The sequence below is a fragment of the Cnephaeus nilssonii genome (genome assembly GCF_951640355.1).
Source record: "Cnephaeus nilssonii genome assembly, chromosome: 11".
NCBI lineage: Eukaryota > Metazoa > Chordata > Mammalia > Chiroptera > Vespertilionidae > Cnephaeus > Cnephaeus nilssonii.
This window is the reverse complement of record NC_137082.1, coordinates 19,256,368-19,282,751: the sequence shown is the minus strand read 5'-3', so window position 1 is coordinate 19,282,751 and position 26,384 is coordinate 19,256,368. Positions and strand designations below refer to the sequence as shown.

The following is a 26,384-nucleotide window of genomic DNA, read 5'->3' as shown; positions in this document are numbered from 1 at the left end:
CCTCCTGTGCTAACAGGCACTATGTACACTCATAGCTTTTCAAATAGCTAACTATTTGCTTTCTCTTCTCCCTAAATGGAACAGATCTGAGCCCTCTCTCTTTGGCAATTTACTGAGCAAAGTGTACATTGTGCCATGAAAGGTCAAACGACTTGGATTCATAGCCTGGGGCTGCGGCATCACTCAGGACGGTTGATGCCACTTAAACGATGAAAAACATTCACATCTTTGGTGGTGTTTACTCCATACCTGACTATTCCAAAATGTGAGTCAGACCTCTGTTCAGTTTCCTGCACAAAAATCTCTCAACAAAGGAGAAGCTGAGGAAATAATATATTATCATCATAACCAGAAGGAAAGAAAAGAAAGCCCGGACCATCACAACCCACCACCACTGAGAACTGCAGCACAACCTCTGGCTGCATGAGAAACAGTCTTTTAACCCTCAGAACAGAATGAGCTGCCGAAACGGTACATGGAGAACCTTATGTAACAAGGCTGACCCCACTTTTCAAGAGAGGGTTTAGACACACAACTGAATGGCAAGCCAGGCCTTCAAAAGTTTACCCCCATGAAAGGGTAACTCGGTGCCCCGTTTTCATGGGAAGTGGATCCAAATTAAGGTTTTTGCCAAGATGTGCAGCCTAGCTAATATTAGAGGGGGCCTCAAAAACAAGCCTAGGATTCCATAGTCTCTGGATCACAGTCTCTCATGCATCAAGTCAGACAGATTCATTCAAAGCACAAAATTCAATTCTGAACCCCAAACCTGGTGCTGCTGACCCTCTACAGATGGCACAGATTTTCGATCAACTCAGCAAAAAGGGAACATAAAGAAACATGCACTTTGAAGCAGAGAATGGAAACTGGTGTCCTTTCACGAGTCTTGTCAAATATGCAGACTATCAGTGTCTAACCCTTGAGACATACAGAAAAAAAAAAAATCCAATAAGAAATCACTGGTTTAGGAGTTCTGAAATCTAACCATGCTCTGCACACCTATTCTACAATATTGCCATGGGAAGTTTTCTGTGGTTGTTGTTGTTTTAATTTAACACATCACTCTATACTGCGTTTGACAAAAGCAGAAAGGCAAAGTGGAATGTTAAATGGAGTTTAATATGTGCTGAGTCAAAAATGGAAAAACTCCAAGTGAAAGCAAACGCCTCAGGTATCAACATCACCTCCACGGGTTAAAACACACACAGCTCTAACAGCTCCCTTTCCCCTTTCTCCAAAACCAAACCAGAACCCCAGTCCCCCAAGAGTCACTAATCAGCTCCACGAGCTTACCTTCAGCAAAGCACACAACAGCAATATTAGAGGGAAAAGAAACTTTTACCTATTTAAACCAGCACAGTAAAATTAAGGAACCTTTTTATAGTCCTTACTTTCAAAATATTTTGGGTTTCATTCCACTTATTTGTCCATTCCTTGGTCAATTCTTGAACCTAAAAGAAAAAAATATACATTTGTGATTGCTCCATAAGAAAATATTGTGATTTTCTTATAGAAAGTTTCCAACTTTCATAGCTTTATGAAAGGATGTACTGTAATGTTTTAAATTGCAGGGCAATTTCTAGCCCTGAAAGAACCATCGCCAAATATAAATGAAACAGCTGATCTCATCCTACATTAAATGGGTTAATTTTTCCTGATTATACTTTAGGTCCTAAGAAGTAATGACTGACATTTCTTTCTCATTACATGTGTGATTAAATCGCCTGGGATGCTGCAGTTTTCTTTTTAGGAGATAATCTGCTTTTGTAGCTAATTAATAGGGCTTACAAATCTCACTCTATCTTTAAAAGGGGGGAGCTCTTTAATTGACTATTAGTAAAAGCAAAAATCTTTAGATAAGAATCAGCTTCTTTCCAGTCTGCTGAAACTAGGGAAGAAAATGTACCCAGCTGTCCAACAAAGCAAGACTGGAAGTGGCTTCTCAAAGTTAATAAAAATATTCTGCTAGTTCCATAAAACTTTTAAAATAATCCTCGTGAGTAAGTCATTAAGAAGCAAAAAAATGATTCCTTATGAAAAGGTAGAAAAAAAATGAACAATGTGTTCTATGAAAAGGGGTATATCTATGGCTGAAAGAGTGACTTCCAAGAGGCAGAGTGGGGGGAACACGTGCTTTCAAAGCCTTTCCCCCTCTCTACCCCCGCACTCCTGCCACCTCCCCACTCCCAATGGCAGACCATCCCACTGACACCACCCGGTCTTCCCTCTGATAAGCTGTCTTATTTAACCAGGCCAAAGTGGATGCATCGAATACATCTGCTTGTACTCTCACCACACAGAGGACGATCCTTTCCACACACTTAATATCAAGTACAGTAACAGGAAAGGGCGTTCGTGTCTGCAATCTTCCTGAAAGTGTTTGCAACTGAGGTGAAATGGAGGAACTGGACTCACAGTTTATCCCAGAGGAAAACCAAAACATATCTCATGCATCTAAATTGAACTGGCCATTCCTTTTACTCCTCAGTTTACCTCTCATAGAGATGTACAACTTCTAAGTTAAAATAATATTTCTTCTTTTTTACTAGTAATGTCAAAGTCTCTCATCTTCTTGGTAAAAAAAAAAAAAAAAAGAAGAAAAAAGAAACCTGACAGAGCCTCTCTAACTTTGTTTTTGCTTGTTTTTAATGGTTTGGTAAGACTGTCCTGATCTATCTGGAACTGGCTGTATACTCCAAACCTTCATCACATGAGTGATGCCAACTCCACAGGCTCTGACAGCAGTAAATGCACATAGCTCTCAGGGCTTTTGTTTTGCAAAAGAGTTCAGAGAGGAAATATTCTTATGCCTTTTCTCCCTACAGAAGGGGAGAGATCAGTGTGCTGAATTTACTAATTTATAGCAATAAATTAACAGATTCTCACTAGCAATTTCTCTGAGAAACACTAAGCATTCAACAATAAATGCGTCTTTATTTCACCAACATAGGTATATGCCCTCCCTAAAGAAACATAAGCCAATCAATTCTTTTCCAATTCAATCAAATAATTCCAGCTTTAAACAAATGGTAAGTATGCCTTGAGTTAATTTTACTATTGAATTTAAAGCAAATAATCTCAATTCATAAAATTAAGAAAAATGAATACATATGATATCACCTCTAACAATGTGATCAAGTAATAAAGATTTGTAGCCAAGCAGATGACAAACAATTTTAAAAGGTCAGCAAAAAAAAATAGGTGATGATTTAGAAAATGTTATGAAAGATATAGGCAGTCACTTCTTTCACAGCATGTATAATGCATTCAAATTTAAGTGTATATTGGTTTCTATTAACTTGCTAGGTATTCCTGAAAACTATTATTAAGAAAAAAATTAAGATTATATCCAGACATTTCAAAGCACTCAAAATTAGAATATGAAGTACTAAATATAAAATTTCATGAGAAAAATAGGGATTAAGAAACTAAAGCTATTACTAGTGCTATTATCATCAAATTATTCATCATCATAATCCAGGGAAGTGTCAACAAGTTCCTAACAACACCCAATTTATATCTTCAATATTGTGTATTCTTGAAGGAGCTTCACCAAGAAAATCCAGTTTTCTTTCTCAGTCTGTTTTAACCATTCAGAACAGTAAACAAAACCCAATCCAAAGTATGTTCTTAATGACCATTTCTCTTTTCAAACAGAGCTATTTGCCCAGCTGGTGTGGTTCAGTGGTTGAGCATCAACCTATGAACCAAGAGGTCACAGTTCGATTCCCAGTCAGAGCACATGCCTATGTTGCAGGCTTAATCCCCAGGAGGGGACGTGCAGGAGGCAGCCAATCAACAATTCTCTCTCATCATTGATGTTTCTATCTCTCTCTCCCTCTCCCTTCCTCTCTGAAATCAATAAAAATATATTTTAAAAAATAATAAATAAATATAAATACATATATATGTATATACACTGAGTGGCCAGATTATTATGATCTCTGAACACATAATAATCTGGCCACTCAGTATGTGTGTGTGTGTGTGTGTGTGTGTGTGTGTGTGTGTATATATATATATATATATATATATATATATATATATATATATATATATATTAGAGGCCCGGTGCATGAATTCGTGCATGGGTGGGATCCAGTCAGCCTGGCCAGGGGGAGGGGACATGGGCGGTTGGCCGGCCTACCTGCTGGTCGAACTCCTGGTCGAGGGGGCAATTTGCATATTAGCCTTTTATTATATAGGATTATATAGGATATACACTGAGCAGCCAGATTATTATGCGTTCAGAGATCATAATAATCTGGCCACTCAGTGTATATGTGTGTGTGTGAGTGTGTGTGTGTGTGTGCCTACAACAGCTCTTGGGATAACCTCTCTTCCGGTCACTCACTGCCACTCTGTCCCTGCCTCAGTCCTCACCTAGCTTAAGAGAAACTAAGCATCTACCTAGAGTATCTCACAATGCCCCAAGTGCTGCATTTCCCTTTGAAAACAAAGTAAAAAGATGACAAGAAAAATGAAAGGGTGGACATGATTGTAGCTGTGGCTAAGCCATGGGGACCACTGCTATTTCAGGAATGCTGAGCAGGGCCGCTCTCCGCCCAGGCCTCCTGTCTGCTCTGAAGGCCCAGCGGCCTGTTTCATCCCTATGGTCTGCGTGTGAATTTCAGTTGCACTTCATCATGTGCCTGACAGACCCCATTTATTCAGTCAGAGAACATGATGAGATACATAAAAAGTCAACTATTGTGCTTCTTTAAAATTTATCACAGGTGGGGGTGGGGGGAATGTTAAGTGTAATGAAGAGAGAAAATGAGTCTCAAAGACAAGAACTAAAAAGCATGTCCTTAAAATAATAGTGAAAGTTATGATTTTGAAATAACAAGAAATCAAGGTATCACTTACTCTTGCTTCATTCTGCTGAAGTTTTTCCTCCATACTTAAGGCTGTGGGGGAGTCTAAAAGGGCAATCTACGATTTAAACCATAAGAAAGCAGCAATTAGTAAATAACAATAATGTAGATGAAGGATTGCTCCATGATACAGTAAATTACCAGAAATTGTCAAATAAACTATTAAATATCAGTAAAAAGTATTGTCCCAGACCCAGCAAAAACCACCACCACGTCTTTACTGCATGGGCTACATATCTCATAATATTCAAAACCATGGTAGCCTGGTAAACCTACATTGGCAATACAAATCAGCAAAGTGAGAAATAGCCATACATGTAACATAGCTAACATTTCCCCAAAATCATATATGACCTAAATAAATAGAGCCTAAAAAATTTGTTCACTTTGAATATGCACAAACTACAATAATTCAAAATATAAAAAGCTTAATTGTTCAGCCACAGGCTTCTGAAATCCATCCTTGTTGGCATATGCAAAGAAAACGCATTTATTTTCATTGCTGGGTGATATCCCATGTCCGGTATGGCTACACCACAATCTATTTATCCACTTCTTCACCCATGTTGCTCAAAGGTATAAAGATTGATATGAGAACAATAAACACCAAAATCAGGTTAGAACTGGGAGGAAGAAGGTAGATAGAGAAAGGAGAGGCAAATGAAACCAGGTGGGGCGGGGCACACAGAGGCTTTAACTACTTGTAACTCATCTGACAGGTGGGACACGGTGCTTCCTCAGATATCATAAGAAAGAATAAAGGGGGTCTTGCTCCCTCCCCTTCCCACAGGCAACCACCTCTATCCAATTTGCTGGGTAAACTTGCAATTATTCTGGTCATATGCATGCATGTTTTTGCTGTTTATTTTTAAACAAGAACACTATTCTGATTATTGCCTTTTTTACTCAACAATATATCTTGGGGGAAATTCAGTACAAATAAAACCACTTCATTCTTTTTAACAATTCCAATTCCACCATGGAGCAGAATTGTATGGATATTCTATAATTTATGTCAGTGCTCTACTATTAATGGAAATGCAGTTTTTTCTAATCTTCTGCTCTACCAGCAATGCTACAATGACTATCCCTATACTCGCTGCCTACAGTATGCATGGTTGTATCAACAGAATAAATTCCTAAGGGAAAATCTGTGTCTCATCTATATGTACGATTTTTTTTAATAGCCAAGTTGTCTTCCTCAGAGGCTGAATATTTTTTTCATTACTATTTACTTTTCAATTTCTATTTGAACAAATATAATTCCCATGAGGTGATCTCACTAGGCTCAGTTAAACATCCAGACTAACAAGACTACCATGGGCCACTCTTGCCATCTATGTACTCAGCAGAAGGCAGAGCGGCCAGCAGGGAAGGGCAAGGTATCATGTGCTCTCTGCAGTAGTCCCCACAGCTGTCCAGGAGTACTGTCTTTGGACCTCTTGAGGGGTCGAGACATGTGTGGGGGACCAACATCTCTTGTAACAATGTCATAGGCATATCCTCCAGGGTCCCCACAAGGAAAACACCTATTATAAGATTCACTGCTCTCAGGGAAACCCAAAGCTAAGGCTTCTCAGCAGCACATTTATAGCTTATATAGAGTTCATCCTAATCCAGATGCGATTCACCAAGCAGGGGGTATTTTCATCATTGGAGATGTTGCCTGGTTATACAGCTGGCATCCCACCTTTATCCAGTTTACAGAGAATAAAACCAGCAAGTTAACTCCAGGTCAAATTCATCCTTAATGGAGGAAAAGAAGCTTTGCTAACACATTTCTTCAGTACATCACTGCACCTAGCATGTCCATGTCGCCTTACACATAGATGATACTCAATAAGTCTTTTTCACTGAAGAAATGCAAGTGGCAGATATTATAATGACTGCATCATTGTATACGGTTGACAATTTTCAAAACAATTAGTAACCCCCTTTATAACATGGTTCATTTTAAAGACTCCACTGTTAGAATGTTTCATCGGCAATCAAAGCTAAAACATTCCTACCACATCATCAACTCAGTAGATAATAACTGATTAAATATATGCACGCAGGCTGCCATGATCACCATAACTTTTGGGAAATTATTTTAAAGTACACATAAATAAAGACCTACGTAAGTCCTTTCTAAAAGAAATCTTCGGTAAAACTAAAACTTTTGCAATTAACATATTCTTTGCAAAGTGTCTTTTTTGAGGAAAAGTGTTCAGGATTAAATAATACTGATATTAAGTTTATGTGTTAAATCAACAGTAACACTACATCAAAACTTCAGCAATATCAACTCTACTAACGACATATACAAGAAACTCTTGCCTCTAACCCTTGCCAATATACTGTCCAATCAAGTGTTTTGATTTTTGGCCATGTGAGGTGAAAAGGGCATCTCACTGTTTTTTAAGAACTTTGAGGTATAATGTACATATAGTAAAACACTCAGCTTGATAATTATGTATCTATTTACATATACATATTTATTTCACTATTCTTAATATTTGCATTTCTATATTTCAAATGACATTGAGCATACTTCCAGATGTTTAGAGGCCATTTGTAACTTTTTTCCTATGAATTATGCTCATATTCTCCTATTCACTTTTCTGTTGGATCATAATCTTCTTAGTTTTTAATGGCACTTCTCATAAGAAAAGTAGTCTTTTGTTGCATGAGTTAGCAATCTTCTTCCTGGTTTGTACTGATTCCAGCAGATTTTCATTATGCAATGTAAACATGCTGTCTTCACTTATTTTTGTCTACGTGAGGTCTCATAAAATGAGAAAGAGGAATACAAGTTCCCTGTGACAAATATGTATATGGCTCTGTCTCCTGCAATTTCCTACAGGTTTTTGTTTTTTTCTATTTGTTTCATTATTTTTTTTTACTTTATTTTTCAATTAGTTTACATTCAATATTGTTTTGTATTAGCTTCAGATATACAGCATAGTGGATAGACAATCACTTACTTTACAAAGTGCTACCCCCAATATTTCAAGTACCCACCTGGCACCATACATAGTTATTGCAATGTTATTGACTATATTCCCTATGCTGTACTTTACACCCCTGTGATTATTTTGTAACTACCAATTTATAGTTCTTAATCTCTTCACCTTTTTCACCCATCTCCCCAACACCCCTTCCTCTGACAGCCATCAGTCTGTTCTCTGTGTGTGTGTTTCTATTTTGTTTGTTCATTTATTTTGCTCTTTAGATTCCACATATAAGTGAAATTATATGGTCTTTGTCTTTCTCTGACTGACTTATTTCACTTAGCTTAACACCCTATAGGGCCATCCATTCTGTCACAAATGGTAAGATTTCATTATTTTTTATGGCCAGGTAATATTCCATTGTATATATGTACCACACTTTTTATCCATTCATCTACTGATGGGCACTTGCATTGCTTCCATATCCATATCTTGGCTATTGGAAATAACTCTGCAATAAATATAGGGGTGCATATATTCTTTCAAATTAGTGTTTCTGGTTTCTTTGGCTATATAAGCAGAAGTGAAATTGCTGGGTCATAAGGCAATTCCATTTTTAATTTTTTGACGAACCTTCATTCTATTTTCCATACTGGCTGAACTAGTCTACATTCCCACCAACAGTGCACTACAGTTTCTTTTTCTCCACATCTTCGCCAATATTTATTGACTTACTGATGATGATAGCCATTCTGAGAGGTGTGACTTGGTATCTCATTGTGGTTTTAATTTGCATTTCTCTGATAGTTTGAACACCTTTTCATATGTTTATTGGCAATCTCCATGTCTTCTCTTGAGAAGTGGCTATTACCTAGAGTTTTGTTTTTCTTTTATGAAAGCTGACATCATACTTGATTTTAATTATGAATTGCACTCTTTGTTGTGATAAGGTGCTTTTTTTAAGCTAATATAATGCTGTTTTTACACTGTTTACTTTCCCCTTGAATTAGCTGGTAGATATTTGTCCATCCTTACAAACATCATATAACTGAGCTTTCCTGTGTGACCATAAGAGGTATCTATCTTAATATTGATATTTCTATTACCTATCTACTATTTAAAGCTTATTGGTGACTCCAGATACAAAAATGAGGAATTCATCCTACTTTCAACTTCTCTCATTGTGGATTTTTTTGCTTCCTGACTTTTGTTGTTCATTTCTATATTGTTTCATTTTCTTGTTACCTCCATATAAATTCAAGAGAGAAGAGTTAAGAGACATTTTCTCTCTGCCAAATTCAAAGCACAAGTCTGAAAATATGCTTTAAATATAATAAAAGAGAACATTTGAAAATACAAAATATCCAAATGCTCAATTTCATTAATCTTCTGCAAAGTACAAACTAATATAATCAGTGATACCACTATGCATCCATCAGAATGATTACAGTGAAAAATGGACAGTACCAAGTGTTGACAAGGACCTGAAGGAACTACACCTGGCACTTTCATACACTGATGGTGGAGTATAAATAGGTATCCACTAAAACTGGACATATGTATACTCGTAGGAAATGTATTTGCATGTTCACTAAAAGACATGTAGAAGAAAGTCCACAGCATCACAACAGCACCAAAAAAGAAACTCCCCAAATGCCCATCAAAAATAGAACATACAAATGATTTGGGAAACATTTATATGATAGAATACAATATAGAAATGAAAATAAACAGCTCTATAACTACATGCACCAAAGTGGATGAATCTCACAAATACAACATTGAGTGAAAGAAGTAAGGTCAAGAATATATACTGCATGATTCCATTTATGTAAAGAACAAAAATGGGCAAAACTAAAGACTAATCTATGCCTTTAGAAGTCATGATATGGTTACCCTTAAAGGGAAGGGTGGATAGTACCTAGAAAGGAACATTAAGGGGGACTTCTAGGCTGCTGGTAATGTTCTGTTCCTTGATGTGGGTGCAGGATAAAAATTCACTGACCTGTATACTTATATAAATGTAATTTTTGCACATATATAATACTTCAATAAAGAGTTCACATACATATATAAATGACTACATATATATTTACCTATATCTATGTAGTAGGAGAAGCATATCCAATATATGTCAAAATATTTTGTTTTATTAAAATTGTGATTTTAAAACTCTATGCACATGACATTTTGATTGGCAAATAAATAAAATCATTAAAAGAAGTTGATTTTTATTTAACTGTGCCAAAATGACCCTAGAAATGGAACTTTGATTTGAGTAACATTCTCAATGAACCATGGCAGCATTTGGAATACAAAAATGTGGGAATAGAGCAATATCATCAGAAAAATGTAAACAGATTTCTTAATGGGCACTTAAGAACACCTGCTTATTTTATTAGGCATCACAAATTTAATTAATCTTGAGTAAGCCTATATTATCTCATAATTTATAGCTTCATAGTGTGATAAATTATTTTAAATTGGACTCCCGTTTTTATTTTAATGTATTGAGTTTATCAAGGAATTTTATCTTCAGTGTGTTATAAAATACACTTAACTACCTTTTCCATCCTCACCCCAAAAACTACAGCAACAAAAATACTTCTTTAGTTATAGTAGTCTTTGATCATGCAAAAAACAAAATAAAAGACCACAAAATATAAGGCAACTGTCATACACAATATCTCTGAAGACATTCCCCAGGAGCTTTTCTGCCCATATGATAAGGCTCCTTATTTCCTCTGTTTAATTTTAAAAGGCTAATCTTCTTTTTCCTTCACTCTCATAACTTAGTAAAGCATTAAAAGAAGTTGCACAAGAATTTCCCAAATACTTTCCTTCACATATAGTAGTTTGGGTGATCCCATAAAATCATACTTAAATGCTTACTTCAGATAAATAACGTTTTTAGTAAAAGGCGAAAGATTTATGCGATCTGAAGAGAAACCAGAGTATAATAATGTTTTTAAAACACTGAAAAAGATCCCAATGACAAGGTGTATAAGTAAAAATAACTATTGGGTTCATGTCATAAGTTATATTGCCTGATAACAACACATACAGCTGGACTATTTGTTCTGACAACTTCCTTACACACACAGGATAGCTCCCCATCTAAAAGTAAAATGAATGAGGACATGTTTTTAAGTGTAATGAGCAATTCCTGCACAAATGTTGTCCAGCATCTTTTGGGAAATAACTTCAGTTGTATTTCAGGTCACAGGAAACTCAGTAAGATTTTCATCCTGACAATATCTTCATAGGTAAAACCACTTATGTCAAGGGCTTCACGGGACATATATTCCTAGATAGGAAGCTGCTCTAGAGAGGGCACTTGGCATTTAAAGAAAACTAATATTTAGTGATACACTTGACACCTACTCATAGGTTAAGAAAGTGAGAAGAAATGTATCTTCGTTTATTTCTAACTCCAATCTAACGCAAACATTTTGAAAAGCTATCTTTGATTTTAAGAGTGGCCTTTTGTTACAAGTGTCTAGACCTATAAGAACCTAGTTCACACTATTCATCAAGAATGTAACTCTTGCTCTGGACAATTTGGCTCAGTGGATAGAGTGTCGGCCTGGGGACTGAAGGGTCCCGGGGTCAATTCTGGTCAAGAGCACATGCCCAGGTTGCGGGCTCAATCCCTAGTAGCAGGCATACAAGAGGCAGCCAACCAAGACTCTCTCTTATCATTGATGTTTCTATCTCTCTCACCCTTCCTCTATGAAATATATATATATATATATATTTAAATGCTTATATAAATTATATAAATTATATATATTATATAAATATATATATACACGCTATGACCTGGCCAATGTGGCTCAGTGGTTGAACATCAATCTATGAACCAGGAAGTCCTGGTTCAATTCCCCGCCAGGGTACAAATCTGGGTTGTGGGCTCAGTCCCCAGTGTGGGGCATGCAAAAGGCAGCCAATTGACGATTCTCTCTCATCATTGATGTTTCTCTCTCTTTCCCTCTCCCTCTCCCTTCCTCTCTGAAATCAATAAAAATACATTTTTTAAATAAAAGAATGTAACTATGAATGAAAGCTCTGGAGACTATAAGTAAATTCACTGTGAAAAATACAAAGGGACAAAGCCCCTTGCCTAGAATCCCCAAAGATGCTGAAGTGAGGCTGTTCCAACAATCAAACAAGGCCCCAGGAATATCGTCTCAGCCAGGCTACAGGTGAGCCACACATGTCACAGTGTCACCATAACCACCTCTGCAAAGGACAGTACAGAACAAAAACTCAGAAAGGTGTTCAAGCTAGTCTTTCCTTCCTTCTGTTAAAATACATCTTCAAGTCACAAAATGCACAAATAGAATTTTAAATATAACTCCAAGCACCTCCATTTCTTTCCACTAATGGAGATTATGCTGCTAATCCTATTGCATGCTAGATTTCCATCCATAATTGGTAACTATTAGATAATCATTTCAGATTTAGTGGATAAAATCTTACTTACATAAAGAGCACATAATAAATGTAAAGACAATGGAAGAGTGATGTAAAGGAGAGACTGGCTAACTCATTCAAGCTTTACTTAGCACTTTATTTACTCAAATCAATACAATAAGTGAGATAATTATCTCATTAAGATCTAGAAATAGATGCCATTACTCAAAGAAAATTACCCATAAATCTCAGAAAAAACCCGACCTGATTTCCTTGAGCAAGCAGCGTTTTCAGTCTGGCTATTTCAGCTCGCAGCTCACGGATGAGTTTGACGTTGCCGTCCTCATTAATGGTAGGCTTGTTGATGATATTTTTGGCTCTATTTGCATAGCGAAGAGTACTTAGGGTTTCTCCATAATTGACATCAGCAGGTGAAATGGCTATGAAGAATGAATTCAAAAAAAATAATTTATCCGGCACACCGTGTTTCCTTTAACACAAAGTTGGCTTGTAATTTAAAAGTCAGATTAACCCCAGGTCATTAAATAAATATTCCCTGCCACAGTAATGAATATTAAAAATTATCTAAGATTTATAGGAAAAGCACTCACTATACTAAATTAAATGTCATTTGGCACTTCTTAAGTGTAGAATCAGCCACCGAACAACTCTAAAATGAGATATGAGGTCCTTCACTGTAGGTTAGAGAGTTTTCTCTGTTAAAAATATTGGGAGAATGCCCGGCTGGCATGGCTCAGTGATTGAGTGTTGACGTATGAATCAAAATGTCACGGTTTGATTCCTGGTCAGGGCACATGCTGGGGTTGCAGGCTCGATCCCCTGGTGGGGGTTCAGCCGATCAATGATTCTCGCTCATCATTGATGTTTCTATCTCTCTCCCCTTCTCCCTTCCTCTCTGAAACCAATAAAAAAATATTTTTAAAAATACTCTGGAAGAAGAGGAATTCATGAGTACAGTAGTGACCCCTCTTCATTGGGGTGGGGCACATGTTCCAGCCCCCCAGTGGATGCCTGAAAGCACTGAGAGTACCGAACACTGCCCAACACCTTCATCTCTTCTGGAAATGTGTCGGCAGCTTTATGGGCAGACACAGCCTCTGCAGTCATTTTTATATTTTTCAGTTCAACCCTACTCCTGAATCTGTGTAACCATCCCTTACTTGCAGTGAACGGCTGTTGTCACCTGTTTCAGGGGACACCTTGCTGAAGTCTGTATATAGGGCTCAATGATTTCTGGTGTAACATGTTGCCATAAGTGGGAACACATTCTCTGCTCATATCTTCCAGCCACAACTGTATGCCTTTTCCATCCTAACTAAGCACTTATCACACACTGTGGTCATAACTATGAAGTCTGAGGTGCGACAGCAAAAGTAGCATGAATTTCTTTTATTTCTCCACAGTTTCATGGATAGAAGATTCATTCTTACCATGGATATAATATCAGCATAAGACTTTTTTTTATTTATTATTAAGCTGAGAACTTTCACTTTTCACATAAAAGAAACCCTTTATGAAGTCTATCTGGCATACCCAAATTACCAGCCTCAGTACTCTTACACTTTGGGGTCATTATCAGGTAAAATAAGGGTTACTTGCACCCAAGCACTGTGATACCAGGACAGTGGATATGATAACTAAGAGGGCTACTAAATGACATATATAGTGTGGAGACGCTAGACAAAGGCATGATCACATAGAGATTCTGTCACTGCTACTCAGAATGGTACACAATTTAAAACTTATAAATTTTTTATTTCTGGAATTTTCCATTTAATATATTCAGACCAAAGTTGACCATGATTAACTGAAAATGCAGAAAGCGATTAGGAGAGACTACTGTATTTGTACTTCTCAATATTAAGTAGAAGTTAAAATATTTTTTGAAGTTCTGGTAAAGCCTACCATCTATAAAAATCCAGAGCCTGAAATTTTTGAAAGAGTCAGTGTATCAATTCATTCTTTTCCTCATAAAGCTGTGGTTAATTGCACCCTCTTCCCCTCCACAAAATGTAGGGCTTAGGTGGCTACACAATGCATCTGGGGTGCACATACCAGAGTAGATCCCCTGCCCAGTTAATACATGGCAAGCAGAGTCAGGAAGACACGGAGACAGGGAAAGGGAAAAGGAGGTAGAAAGTGGAGGGGACGGGGGGGGGGGGGGGGGGGCAGGTGGCGGGAAGTAGGGTTAGGAGGGAAACAGGGTTTAAGTTGTCCTCAAGAGTTAGCTTCCCTTTGTACATTTTTCTCTGTTCTGTTTCTTTCAGTTAATTAGTGAAAATATAGAAGTAAAGTATATTGCTGTTGTTATTATTATTTATTGTATTTATTAGGTCTTTTCCTTCTCAATTCTTAATATTAAATTCCACATGTATGGTTTTAAAGTTTTTAAGTAAAAAGCAAAAATCTAACAAAAGGTAAAGATGTGGAGAATATATCAATTGACCTGGGTTATTTTTACTTTACGTCCCTATAATGATTTTCTTCTATGAGTTAGTGAAGTAAAAGTTTCTATCTTGTACTTTAAGCAGAGAAAAGCTGAGAATTATTCTGCACGTATCCCAGCTTGCGTAACCATGAACATGGAAAGTTTATGGAACCAGCAAGAGAGAGAAAGAGTAATACGGTAGTGCAGACTAGGGCACAGTTAGTGGTTTTCTACATGATAGAAAAACTATTCATTTTTAACATAAAAAGATGCTATTTCCTAATGAGACTCTTTAAACTTAAATATGTAATTAATTCACATGAAACACTATGTTGAGGAAAAGAACTTAAATTCTTACTGGCAATCATGATAGTTTTAGAATTTCCTCCAAGGCTATCTTTTAACAACCATGTCAAAACAGAATCCCTGTAAGGCACAAAAACTTGCTTCTTCTTTACAGAAGGGTTGGCTGCATCCTGAGATAAATCAGCTGCAGGGAGGCAAAAAAAAAAAAAAAAAAAAGACAATTATTAAAGATTTTTCCTTCTGATTTGGCTTCAGAAAACTTTGAGGATATAACCTCAGTTTACAACACAAACATAATTGCTTTGGGCTAACACAGGACCACAAAGAATAAGAGGAGGCAGGAGACAAGTGTAAACCTACCTAAGGCAGAGATGACATTGCCCAGAGTCACGAGGGACTTGTTAATGTTCCCCCCTTCCTTCAGTCTGACCCCTGTGGCACCAGTGGCATCGGCGCGCTCACTTCCAGCAAGATCGACCAAGTGGATCTTACTCACGGTTTCACACGGCATTTCAGAATCAAATTTTGCCTGCAGCAAAACATAAAAGCAAAATTAAAGAAGTATAATCTTCGCTGATGTTTTTAATTATACAAATGCTAATTATTTTCTACTCCTATGATCTCTCAGCCTAGGTTTTGTTTATTTGATTGTTCCATTGGCCTTCTCATAAAAATTTCCAAAAGTAAACTGAGTACCATATGTGACTCCTAAATTTTCTGAAGAACTATTCCATTATTCAAATCACTCAGTGTCTCTCAACAAAGGCATACTGAGTCTGACTGTAGCAGAATAAGAACCTAGACACGGAGGGGCACTCAACAAAGAAAAATATAAGTAAATAAATAATTAGTTTTGTTTTCATCTAGAATCTTCAAAATTTCAAACAAGCACAATGGCTCTCCAAAATAGGACAAATGTAGACAATGATGTAAAAGATCATTTGACCATTATTTGATGTTCAAACTTTTGTTTCATAAATTATAACAAAATGATCATCTGAAATACTGTATTCCTTGATTCTGATTTTTACCAAAATTTTACTTTCCGAAAGACTTTTAACTTACACTTGATAGTCTGAACCAAAATGATAAAAAGAAATCACCATGTTTTGACAGAAATGTAAACCTGTTAGAAATTGGGAATGGCCAGATCCTACTCTGCATTAAGTAGAACGCAGGAGAAAAACCAGTGGAGTAAGTAAAAAGCAAAGGTCTAGCAAAAGGTAAAGATGTGGAGAATTCATCAATTGACCTAAGAGAATTTTTTTCTTTTCTTTTTTTTCCCTCTCTCTCTGAAAATGCTACCTTTTTGTATCTGGTATGTTCAATGGCTAATATAAGCCAAGACATCTCCAAACTCCTAACATACTATTAAGCCCTGAGAGGACCCTACATTTTTGCATTCATCTATTCTATCAGCCTAGGTGTTAAAATACTTGCCTTCAATAATTTCCAAACATATTCAAAATGCCCTCTACCCTCTGATCAGAGTGAATTCTTACATTACTACTTTAAAATGTTCCTTGTCCTTTAATATCATTCAAATAACCATAATCAACATTGTGAGGTGAGCTCTGTGGAGCGATAATGCACCCCAATGAGTTACTTACACTGGCCTCCAGCTGGTCTGACTAGGAACCCATTATCTCCTTCAGAGCTTGCAACATGAAACTTTTGCTTAATTAAGCACAAAGCAAGACTTTTTGTGTCTTGAACAGGGCAGAAGCCTGCTATATATTTCTTAAGAGTACACATCAAGACATTTCAAATTTCTGTGACTGTAACCACCGAGAAACTCAGCACAGAGCATGTGCTCAAGTCTAATTAACAGCAACGTGACAGTCACCTTTGCCTGCTGCTGATCCTGGTTCAACAATGATGGGTCCTCAGCTGGTGCTAATCAGCAAGTAAGACCTCAGGGATGCAGCCAGCTGTTCCCCGAATCTGCCTTACCTGAGTAAACTTGATGGTGAAGATGGCATGAGACCTGCTACTGACGTCATTCATCCCAGTCGCTGCAGTGGTACGATTGATATTTCCTGCATCCATAAGTTCTTCTACATCACCGTAATTCTGTACTAAATGTTTGGATAAATCTGAAAAAAGGGGATGAAGCAATCTTCCTAATATATAGTAAATGGAATAAGAAATCCACCTCTATGAAATAAAACACAACTGGACAAATCTGTTGTTGGCAGATCTTACTTGTTCCTATAGAGGGGTAGTTTATAACACACTCAGGAGCTGAGCCTCCTGGGATCAAGTCCCAGCTCTGCTGCTTGCGAATAGACTTACATGGTTATGGCCAAGTCATATAGCCCACCATGACTCAGTCATCTGGTCTGAATAATGCATGCCTAACACAGGATAAATGTTAGCTATTATCATCAGCCTCATTAGCATCAGTCATGGCACCCAGAAGAGAAATGTAAACGCTAACTTCAGGCAAAACAAAAAAAGTACTTTTTTAAATCCTCTTTTAAAACTTTCTATTCAAACATTCTTATAATTCCAAAATCAAATACTACAAAAGATACACTGTGTAAAGGGTGTCCCCCTACCCCTATCCTATAACCCATCACCCATGTCCTCTTCTGTCAGGCAACCCAATGTTATCAATTCCTCCATACCCTTCTAGAAATAACTCATACACGTACAAGCATTTACATATTTTAAAAACATATTTTTCCCCTTTCACACAAATGGCAGCATACCAAAAACACAGTTCTGCATCCTGCTTTTTTCTATGTAATAATATAATGAAGAATATTCTGTACCAGTTAAGGTGATGCCTCATTCTTTTCTTTTTCTTTTTTAATTTAAATTCTTTATTGTTAAAAGTATTACCTATGTCTCCTTTTTCCCCCATTGACCTCTCCCCGACCACTCCCAGCGCCAGCACATGCCCTCGCCCCTCCCCCTACTGTCTGTGTCCATTGGTTATGTTTACATGAATGCATACAAGTCCTTTGGTTGACCTCTTATCCCCCCCTCCACCCTCACCTGCCTTCCTCTGAGGTTTGACGGTCTGTTCAAAGTTTCTATGTCTCTGGGTCTAATTTTGTGCATCGTTTTTATAGCTTCCAGAGTATTTGACTGTATGCCTGTGCCATAACCAATTTAACCAGTTGCCTATTGAGATTACAGAGGTTGTTCACATTTTGTTTCCAATTACAAATAATGCTGCTACAAATAATTTTGTACACAGGTCTTTTCAAGTATGTGGAAATATTTCTACAGAATAAATTCTTAAGAGGTGAAGTTGCTTGATCAAAGCACATTTGAAATTTTTATAGATACTGCAAAAATTGTTCTCCACAGAAGGCAATTTACACCTGGCAGTAGCGATGTACAAAACTGTGCGTCTCCCATCACTGTCATATCAGGCTTTCTTACATCTGCCAAAGACGGGTAACAAATGTAATCTTGAAGAATTTTTATTTTGCTTTTCTCTGACTATGAGTGAGGCTGAGCATTCTTTCCTCTATTTAAAAATCATCTGTATTTCTATTTCTGTGAACACCCTTCATTCATGTTTCTACTTGGTTGTTGGACCTGTCCTTATTGATTTATAGGAGCTCTTTATATATTAGAAAAATTAGTCCTTTGTCTGAAACTGGAATTGAAAATATTTTCCCCATTTTGGAATTTTCTTTTTACTTTGCTTATGGTATTTCTGCCAAGTATAAAATTTTATTTTTTACCACTTCAAATTTAACACATTTATTTCATGGTTTCTGGGTTTTAAGTAAAAATTATTTAAAGCCTTCCCTTCTCCAAATTTCTGGAAATAATTAACTTAATAACCCATACTCCCCCAAAGTTTGAATAGCAAATTTATTAGAAACTAAATCCCCATGTGTACCTACATCAAATTCTGGATGTTTTACCCTGTTTGATTATTCTGTCTCTTCACAAACCAGCTTTATAATATGTTCTAACATTTGATAATACGTTAAAGGGAAAATCTGAAGCACAAATAGGCTAACTCTATTAACAATAGTAGCTATTCCACACTCCACAAAACAAATACATAATCACACACCTTACTTTGGGCATAAAAGGCCAAAGTTGAATTGGAAATTTAATAAAATGCAGATAGGGTCCCATTGGTGCACATGAAATCTGCAGGTAAAACTAATAACCATAACAGAACATCTTCAAACCCATGACCAGCTTTCAGCCTTGCCTCCAAAAAGACACACACGAAAGACGACAGCCACACTAAAGCACATCCCTGTGTGTGATTCCGACAGGCCAGCCATGACTCAGCCACCTCACTCAGAATAAGTGAAAGCCTTTTTTTAATGAGAAGAGCATTAAATCCAACCTATTGTTCAAGTAATTAGCAAGGGTCATCCCCTTACCCATCTATACTTGTGACATTCCTCACAACTGACTGTGATAGCTATCAGAACACCAATGCTGAGAACCTCAGCACAAGAAACTCTGTAAATGACCTCCTCAAAAGGCAAGATTTCTCAGAATCCCTTTATGGTCAGGCTACATTGGTGTCGGTAAAAATATACCACCAAAATGCAATGCCATTCAAAAAGACAGGTTATAGGGTTACTGATCTTGCCTAAGAACATTGGAAAACAATTTCCAGAGAGTTCTTAAAGCCAGAGGAAATCTATTGGCAAGCCCCAGGAATCCAGTAAATGCCCAGTGAAGTACAAATTCATTAAATAAACATTATGTAGTAACAGCATGGCACTTTTACTATAATCAACTGCCAAAAATAAATAAAATTTTTATATCTCACCATTATCCTACTTTTTTCTTTGAAACTATTATTTTTGAACAAATTCCCAATAAGAATAGGGCTGTGAAATATTCATTCTTACCCTCAACATAAGGTCCTTCTTTTGGATGCTCCCGGACTCTTAAATTGAAGGTTTTGGATGACTTCCGCCTAAGTAGATCTCGCACACGTTCATTATAAATCTCTAAGTAGCTAGAAATTTTAAATAGAACTGAATTCAGAAAAATTATTTCAGATATTAATAGTAACAGTAATAACAGCAGCAACATGCATTTATGGGTGCTAACGATGCATCTGGCACTACATTAAGTGTAATATGTCATTTAATCCCGACAACAACCTAGAGGTAAGTGGTACAATTATCCGCATTTTATAGGTTAGGCAATGGAGCTTTACGGTGATTTAGACAACTTGTCCAAGGCCGTACAGCTACTGAGAGGTCAAGCACACTTGACTGCTACATCTGTTCTCAAAACCACTGAAGAGCCTGGCTCCTAGGAAAGGTTTAATTTCAAGGAGGAAAAAAATCACCTCAATCATGCAGACTTATTTAAAGAGTACATTTATAGTGATCCTACCAACATAAAGAAAAACACAAACCATATTCAGCTAAAAGAATAAGGTAAGTGAACTGGGTATACACTTAAAACTCAAAAACTCACTCCATTTGAGCAAAACATCTAAAAATGAGTGTTTCTGACCAATCTGGGTTATTTCTACCAGCCTCCCAAATCCTAAAGCAAATTGTACTCAAGAAAGTCACTGAAAGTAAACGAGTTTCAAGGTTGATGTCCTACTACCATGCTTCAGGAGAGGGCAGAGGCAGATTCTCCCTTCAGAACCCAGAGGTGTTATGTATTCCGGGTGCCTAAAGGCAAGCTCCAGCCAAACTCATAGGCACTCAGGCCACGGGCCCTACCTGACTTCAGTTCGAAAAGAGGCTTCATCCCATCTGGTGGTTTCACTTATCCGACTGAAAAGCCCTTCACATATCCGAGGTATTAAGCCAGAATCACCCTGCAGTGGGAAAGAGGGAGGGCAACAGCTGTCACTTGAAACAAAAGCAACCCATGACTGAATATGTAGATTGCTGGAGGGGACTCAGACTCAAGGTCCGCATGCCACCCTGAAGCTTACCACCCAGTGCTCAAGTCACACCATTTCCCCCCAGAATTGCTTCCTACTCTCTGAAATAAGAGAACTGAGCTTTCTAATTTCTATGCACTGAGATTATGGTAATATGTGGTTAGCAGCTGTTAAACAGTTAAATCATGGCATGCAAACATAAGAAAACAAGTGGGTCTACAGCTATAGAATCAATGTTAAAAATCAGATCTATAACCAAGGAAGTTGAAATTCTTTTGATGCACTAATCCCTACCCTGGCCCTCCCAGAGAGGAAGAGCTTAATACAGTGTATTACTTATACAATGGGGATATGATCAACAATTTGCATGTTCAGTCAGCATTAACAAGCTGATGAACATCAGATCGATATGAAAGATGAGGCAAAATGTTGTTAGAAAACAAAACTTCAAAAAAAAAAAAAGAAAACAAAACAAAACTTCAGAGCTTCAATGTTTTCTTCCGAAGTCCATCCCCATCTTTCCTCAATCCCCACCCCCTGCAAAAAATAAAAGAGATCATAGCTGTAAGAGATTTATTTCTTTAAATAAATCAGTACAAATTCTTTAAATCAGTACAAATTCTTATCAAGAAAAAAAATAAAACTTTTACCATATTGTAAGCTCTTACTTTACAAAATAAATTTTTAAAAATACACAAATAGTACTCAACTGTAAGGTCAGAGCAAATAGTTGTAATTTATGAGTACTTTATAAATCTTTCACTTACAGAAAATAGCTCCAGGGAAATTTAACTTTTAGATAAGGTTTTTTCCAAAGGCATAGTAGGAGAACAGGAAGAGAAAATTAATGATAGAAAGCAAATGCGTCTGTTTGTTCTTCTCTATTTATTCTTCCCTGCTTTTCAGCACTGGGGACTCTCCTCACAGCATCATCTACTAATCTTGTCAAGGAAAAGCCTGGAGTCAGAAGTCAAGACACCTGTACTGAAATGCTGTCCTAGGGAGTGACCCAGCCTCCTGACTGCACTGCTACTTCCTTGCACCACCCAACCATTAGCACTAAAGGCACCGCTGTGCCGCCAGCAGGAGCCTGCCGTCCTCTGCCAGTATCTCTATCTAGAACAGGCCACAGGCCTGAGAGTCAGTGAACAGTTTTCACCAGGACATAAGAAAAGTAAAACAGCACTACTAGATCTGGAGAAAACGCAGACAAGATCAAGTTCCAGCAATAATGCCTAGTTGTTGTTTTTTTGTTTGTTTTGTTTTTTATATATTTTATTGATTTTTTACAGAGAGGAAGGGAGAGGGATAGAGAGTTAGAAACATCGATGAGAGAGAAACATCGATCAGCTGCCTCCTGCACACCCCCTACTGGGGATGTGCCTGCAACCAAGGTACAGGCCCTTGACCGGAATCGAACCTGGGACCCTTCAGTCCACAGGCCGACGCTCTATCCACTGAGCCAAACTGGTTAGGGCCCTAGTTTTGGGTTTTTTTTTTTTTTACTCCTCCATATTTTGGGGCAAATATAACTCTAAAGTTTGTTCATTTATATAGCATAACTACTAAACTCTACATACTGTGTTTATAACCATATACACTCTATATAAACTAGATCATTCTAATCCTTTTTATGTATTTGTTTGATTTATAGAGTACCTTTCTACCAAAGAGTTAGATTTTTTTTTTTTTACATTTTTCTTAGGGGGAAAATGTTTTAAATAATTTTAAAAAGAAGAGAGTTCAGTAATTTTATTCAAACTGTTCTGTTGGCAGAAAAGAAGAATAAATTACTTAAGGGCCCAGTACACTTTTTTGATAAGATTATAAAGCCTTTAAAAATGGAAAATGAACTGAGGCTTGATCCATTATTCATGCTTATAAACTTAAAACTGTTTCTAATTTAAAATCTCTGAAAGGACATTTAGTCCAACTTATTACTGAGTTTTATCTTATTGCAGAAGAATGATCAGAACATGAAAAGCAAGTTAGTACAGACCAAGCGGATAAAGAGACAATTCTATCAGCCCAAAGAGAGAGAATGAAAAATGTTCTTCCCACAGTATAAACAACATACAGAGTTTCCCATCATCGTGTATGACTTTCCCGATCCAGTCTGTCCATATGCAAAGACACAAGCATTATAACCTTCAAATGCAGACTTCACAACATCTGTGCCAAGGGTTTTGAAAACCTGAAAGCCACAAAAACACAAAAGATATTACCATGGATTTTAATAAAAGCCCCTTCAGTGCTGACAATATTCTTGAATGCTACTTTTATCCCAGAAGGATTATACCACATAAATAAATCACTGCAGAACAGTTAACAACAATATATATGTGTACCCCACTTTTTAATGAAAAGGAAAGTTTTTTAAGCAAGCAAAAAGCAACCCCCATTCTTTTTCCTACTTAACATTAACAAAAAACTCCTTTAAGTAAAAAAATGTAAATAAGGCAAAGTGACAATTATGTACAGAAGCAAAGATAATTTAAAAGCATGATGATTTACCATTTCAGAATTAAATAAACTTATAGTTATTCATTCTATCAGAGCTTCTAGAAACTAAATATTCAAAACCTGAAAGTCACAGCAGCCAGAAGTTATGCCCAAACTATGCCAAATCAATGCCATCATTTTAAGGGTCCGGCTATTCATCAAAGCAAGTGTCTGAAGGTGGATGAGGCAGAATGGCTTTGCTTCCCAGAGTCAGTCCAGATGCTTTTTTCTACTTGGATGTTTGCCCATAATGGAGAGGACATGAAGCCGAGCTGTGTGGGGCCTGTGTCCGTTGTGTCTGCTGCGCCATATAACTGCAGTGGACACTCTGGGTGAAGGACAAATATTTCACCCAGAAAACTGATATAAATGAGGCAAGTCAAGATGTGTGGTCATCCTACTCACACCTGCCTGGGAAGTGGACCGAGCAAAGCTCTCCAAATCCCCACAGCCTCATGTTGCCCCCGCCCTCCTGGATTAGCACACGAAGGGCACATAAAGCACCTGCCTGCTTTAAAAACAATGCACATCAGCCGCTGCAGAGATATCAATGGAGGGACTGCGATCAGATCCCGTCAGAGCCAGAGAAAAGTGAGACACTGCCCTGTGCAGCCATCACAGTCCAAGGTGGGAGCCTCATCACCCCCTCTGGAGTGCCCAGACCCATCACCTCCCCTGCAGAGAGCTAGGGCCCTCCGGTGGAACACCTACCTCCTAGGAAGGGCTACTACACACTGGCCATCTCCAACTCAGCTCCACAGAAACCATCCCGGCTAACCAGGGCCTGTCATCCAAGGCCGAGACAAATTACAGCCAGCTGGGCTCCTGCTGGCTTCAGCCACCATTTCCCGCCATTTTGTTTGGAGTTTGTTTCCTCAGTCTTGTCCGTCATTTCACAAATTAACCTTTTAATCGAGTCATTTCCACAAATGACCAGTCTCATTCATTCTGACTTCATGCTTACCATTTCAGCTTTTAGGAACTGATGTTTTCTGTTATTATTTTCAAATTCTGATGACTCACTCAACTCTCAACTGTAATAGCAGCTCACACTGTGCTCATGTGGTCGACCTCATAAAAACGCTACAGGGTGAATAGTGTTGCTAGATCCATTTTTCAGGGGCAGACGTTAGGTCACTGGGCATGCCGAGTGAGTGGCAGAGTTAGGATTTGCCACCTGGACCTTCTAACCTAAAAGCCTCTGCATCTGAAGGCCTCATAGCCATGGGTCCTCTTCCCATACCCTGGGCACCAACCACAAGGCCCCTATCCTACCTGGAAAGATGCCTTTCCCCATTCTCCTCCACCACCACCACCACCACCACCACTACCCCCTCAACTTCTGTAAAGAAGTAGAAGCCAGGAATCTCAGGGAGACTCAGGGCTCCAGACCCCCCACTGGTTTTCACCATGATATATGGAATAAGAGGAAAAATTCTCAATCTTTCTTCAATTCACTCTGATTAAACATAAGGAGTGCATCATCTTTACCATTTCACAGAGTGCCAATGGATAGGAAGAACAGCCTTCCATAAGTTCCCTAAGAATAAAGGAAGGAGCTCCTCTCGTACTTTCGTTTGGGCTAAAACTAAGTCATGGAAAATATCATGTTTAAACCAAACTCAAGTTATCCAAATGAAATTCTTCCCTAATGTTAAAATCCACACCCACCATTTTGCTTCTACTTTATTTTCCCCAAAGCTAACTCAGCTGGAATTCTCTGACAGCCAGTGGGGTGGTGGGGTTAGAGCTGGTGGACATGATTGTAAAACGAGCCTACACAGTGCAGATCTGGAGGCGCTGAGACCCAGGCCTGGCTCAGTCTCAAGTAACCCACCTAAAGTTGGCTTGGGACCCAGAGAAGCAGCCAGTCACTGCCCACATCTCCCAGGCCCTTGGCAAGGAAAAGAGAGGGACCCATCGCAGCTCCCACAAAGGAGTTATTTACCATCATCTACCACACAGGGTAGGGAGGGAAGGGCTGCTTTAAGAGACTGCTTTCCCTACTGGCATCAACCCCACTGAGCGCCTCACTTGGCCAGGTTATCCAAAAGCCACCTTGCTCCTTGACTGAGTAGACTGTACAGCTGATTTCCAGAGTAACCCAACTTATCACAGGACCTGACTTTAGGGAAATTGCCCACAAGAGGGCACTGTTAAAAAGACTTCCACCCAGCTTGTCAACTGGGAGATTTTAGGTTTCAAGTTTCTCCAGAGGTGAAACAAGGAACAGGTTGTGTGAGATCAAAGCCTCCCTCAGGAGCTTTTGAAGAATCATTAAGAAAATAAGACCTTATTTAATGGACTTTAATTTACATGAGTTTAGCTTTAAATAGCTCACTGATTTTTTTTTCCTGAATCTAAAATGAATTTGGTCATCTTGGTATTTGATTAACATTAGGGAAACTTGATTTGAACCAGAGTAATTTGCATAATATATTTTCTCAAGATGTCTTTTTTTATTTTATTGTTTTTAATCTTCACCCAAGCGTATGTTTTTATTGATTTTAGAGAAAGAGGAAGGGAGAGGAAAAGAAACATCAATGTGAGAAACATCAATTGATTATCTCCATATGTGCCCTGACCAGGGATCAACCACAACCTAGGTAGGTGCCCTGACCAGGAATTAAGCCTGTGTCCTTTTGGTGTACTGGACAATGTCCAATCAACTGAATCACTGGGCCAGGGCGAGATGTCTTTTTTTTTCTTTAATTAAATTTGTTGGGGTGACATTCGTTAATAAAATTACATAGGTTTCAAATGTATAATTTTATGATACATCATTTGTATATTACATTGTGTGGTTACCACCCAAAGTCAAATCTTCCATCACCACATATTTGAACCTCAATACCCTTTACTAATGCCTAACCCCCTTCCCTCTGGTAATCACCATACTGTTATCTGTGTCAATGAGTTTCTGTTCATTTTTCTTGTTTGTTCATTTGTTGCATTCAGTTTTATATTCCACATATTAATAAATCATATGGTTCTTGACTTTTTCTATCTGACTTATTTCACTTAGCATGATATTCTCAAGATCCATCCAT

General features: G+C 37.8%; 1 protein-coding gene across 5 annotated transcripts in view; it reads right to left on the bottom strand.

Moving 5' to 3' along the window:
• Positions 1–26,384, bottom strand: part of KIF16B (kinesin family member 16B) — a 277,041-nt gene that overhangs the window by 211,388 nt on the left and 39,269 nt on the right. For all 5 annotated transcript variants that reach the window (XM_079784761.1, XM_079784762.1, XM_079784763.1 and 2 more), the window contains exons 4-12: positions 22,910–23,026; positions 20,666–20,763; positions 19,829–19,938; positions 16,935–17,077; positions 15,342–15,510; positions 15,034–15,165; positions 12,491–12,666; positions 4,870–4,935; positions 1,392–1,451 (exon numbers count right to left, since the gene is read on the bottom strand). In XM_079784761.1, coding sequence (XP_079640887.1) covers positions 1,392–1,451; positions 4,870–4,935; positions 12,491–12,666; positions 15,034–15,165; positions 15,342–15,510; positions 16,935–17,077; positions 19,829–19,938; positions 20,666–20,763; positions 22,910–23,026 — 1,071 coding nt within the window. The remainder of the gene's footprint in view (positions 1–1,391; positions 1,452–4,869; positions 4,936–12,490; positions 12,667–15,033; positions 15,166–15,341; positions 15,511–16,934; positions 17,078–19,828; positions 19,939–20,665; positions 20,764–22,909; positions 23,027–26,384) is intronic.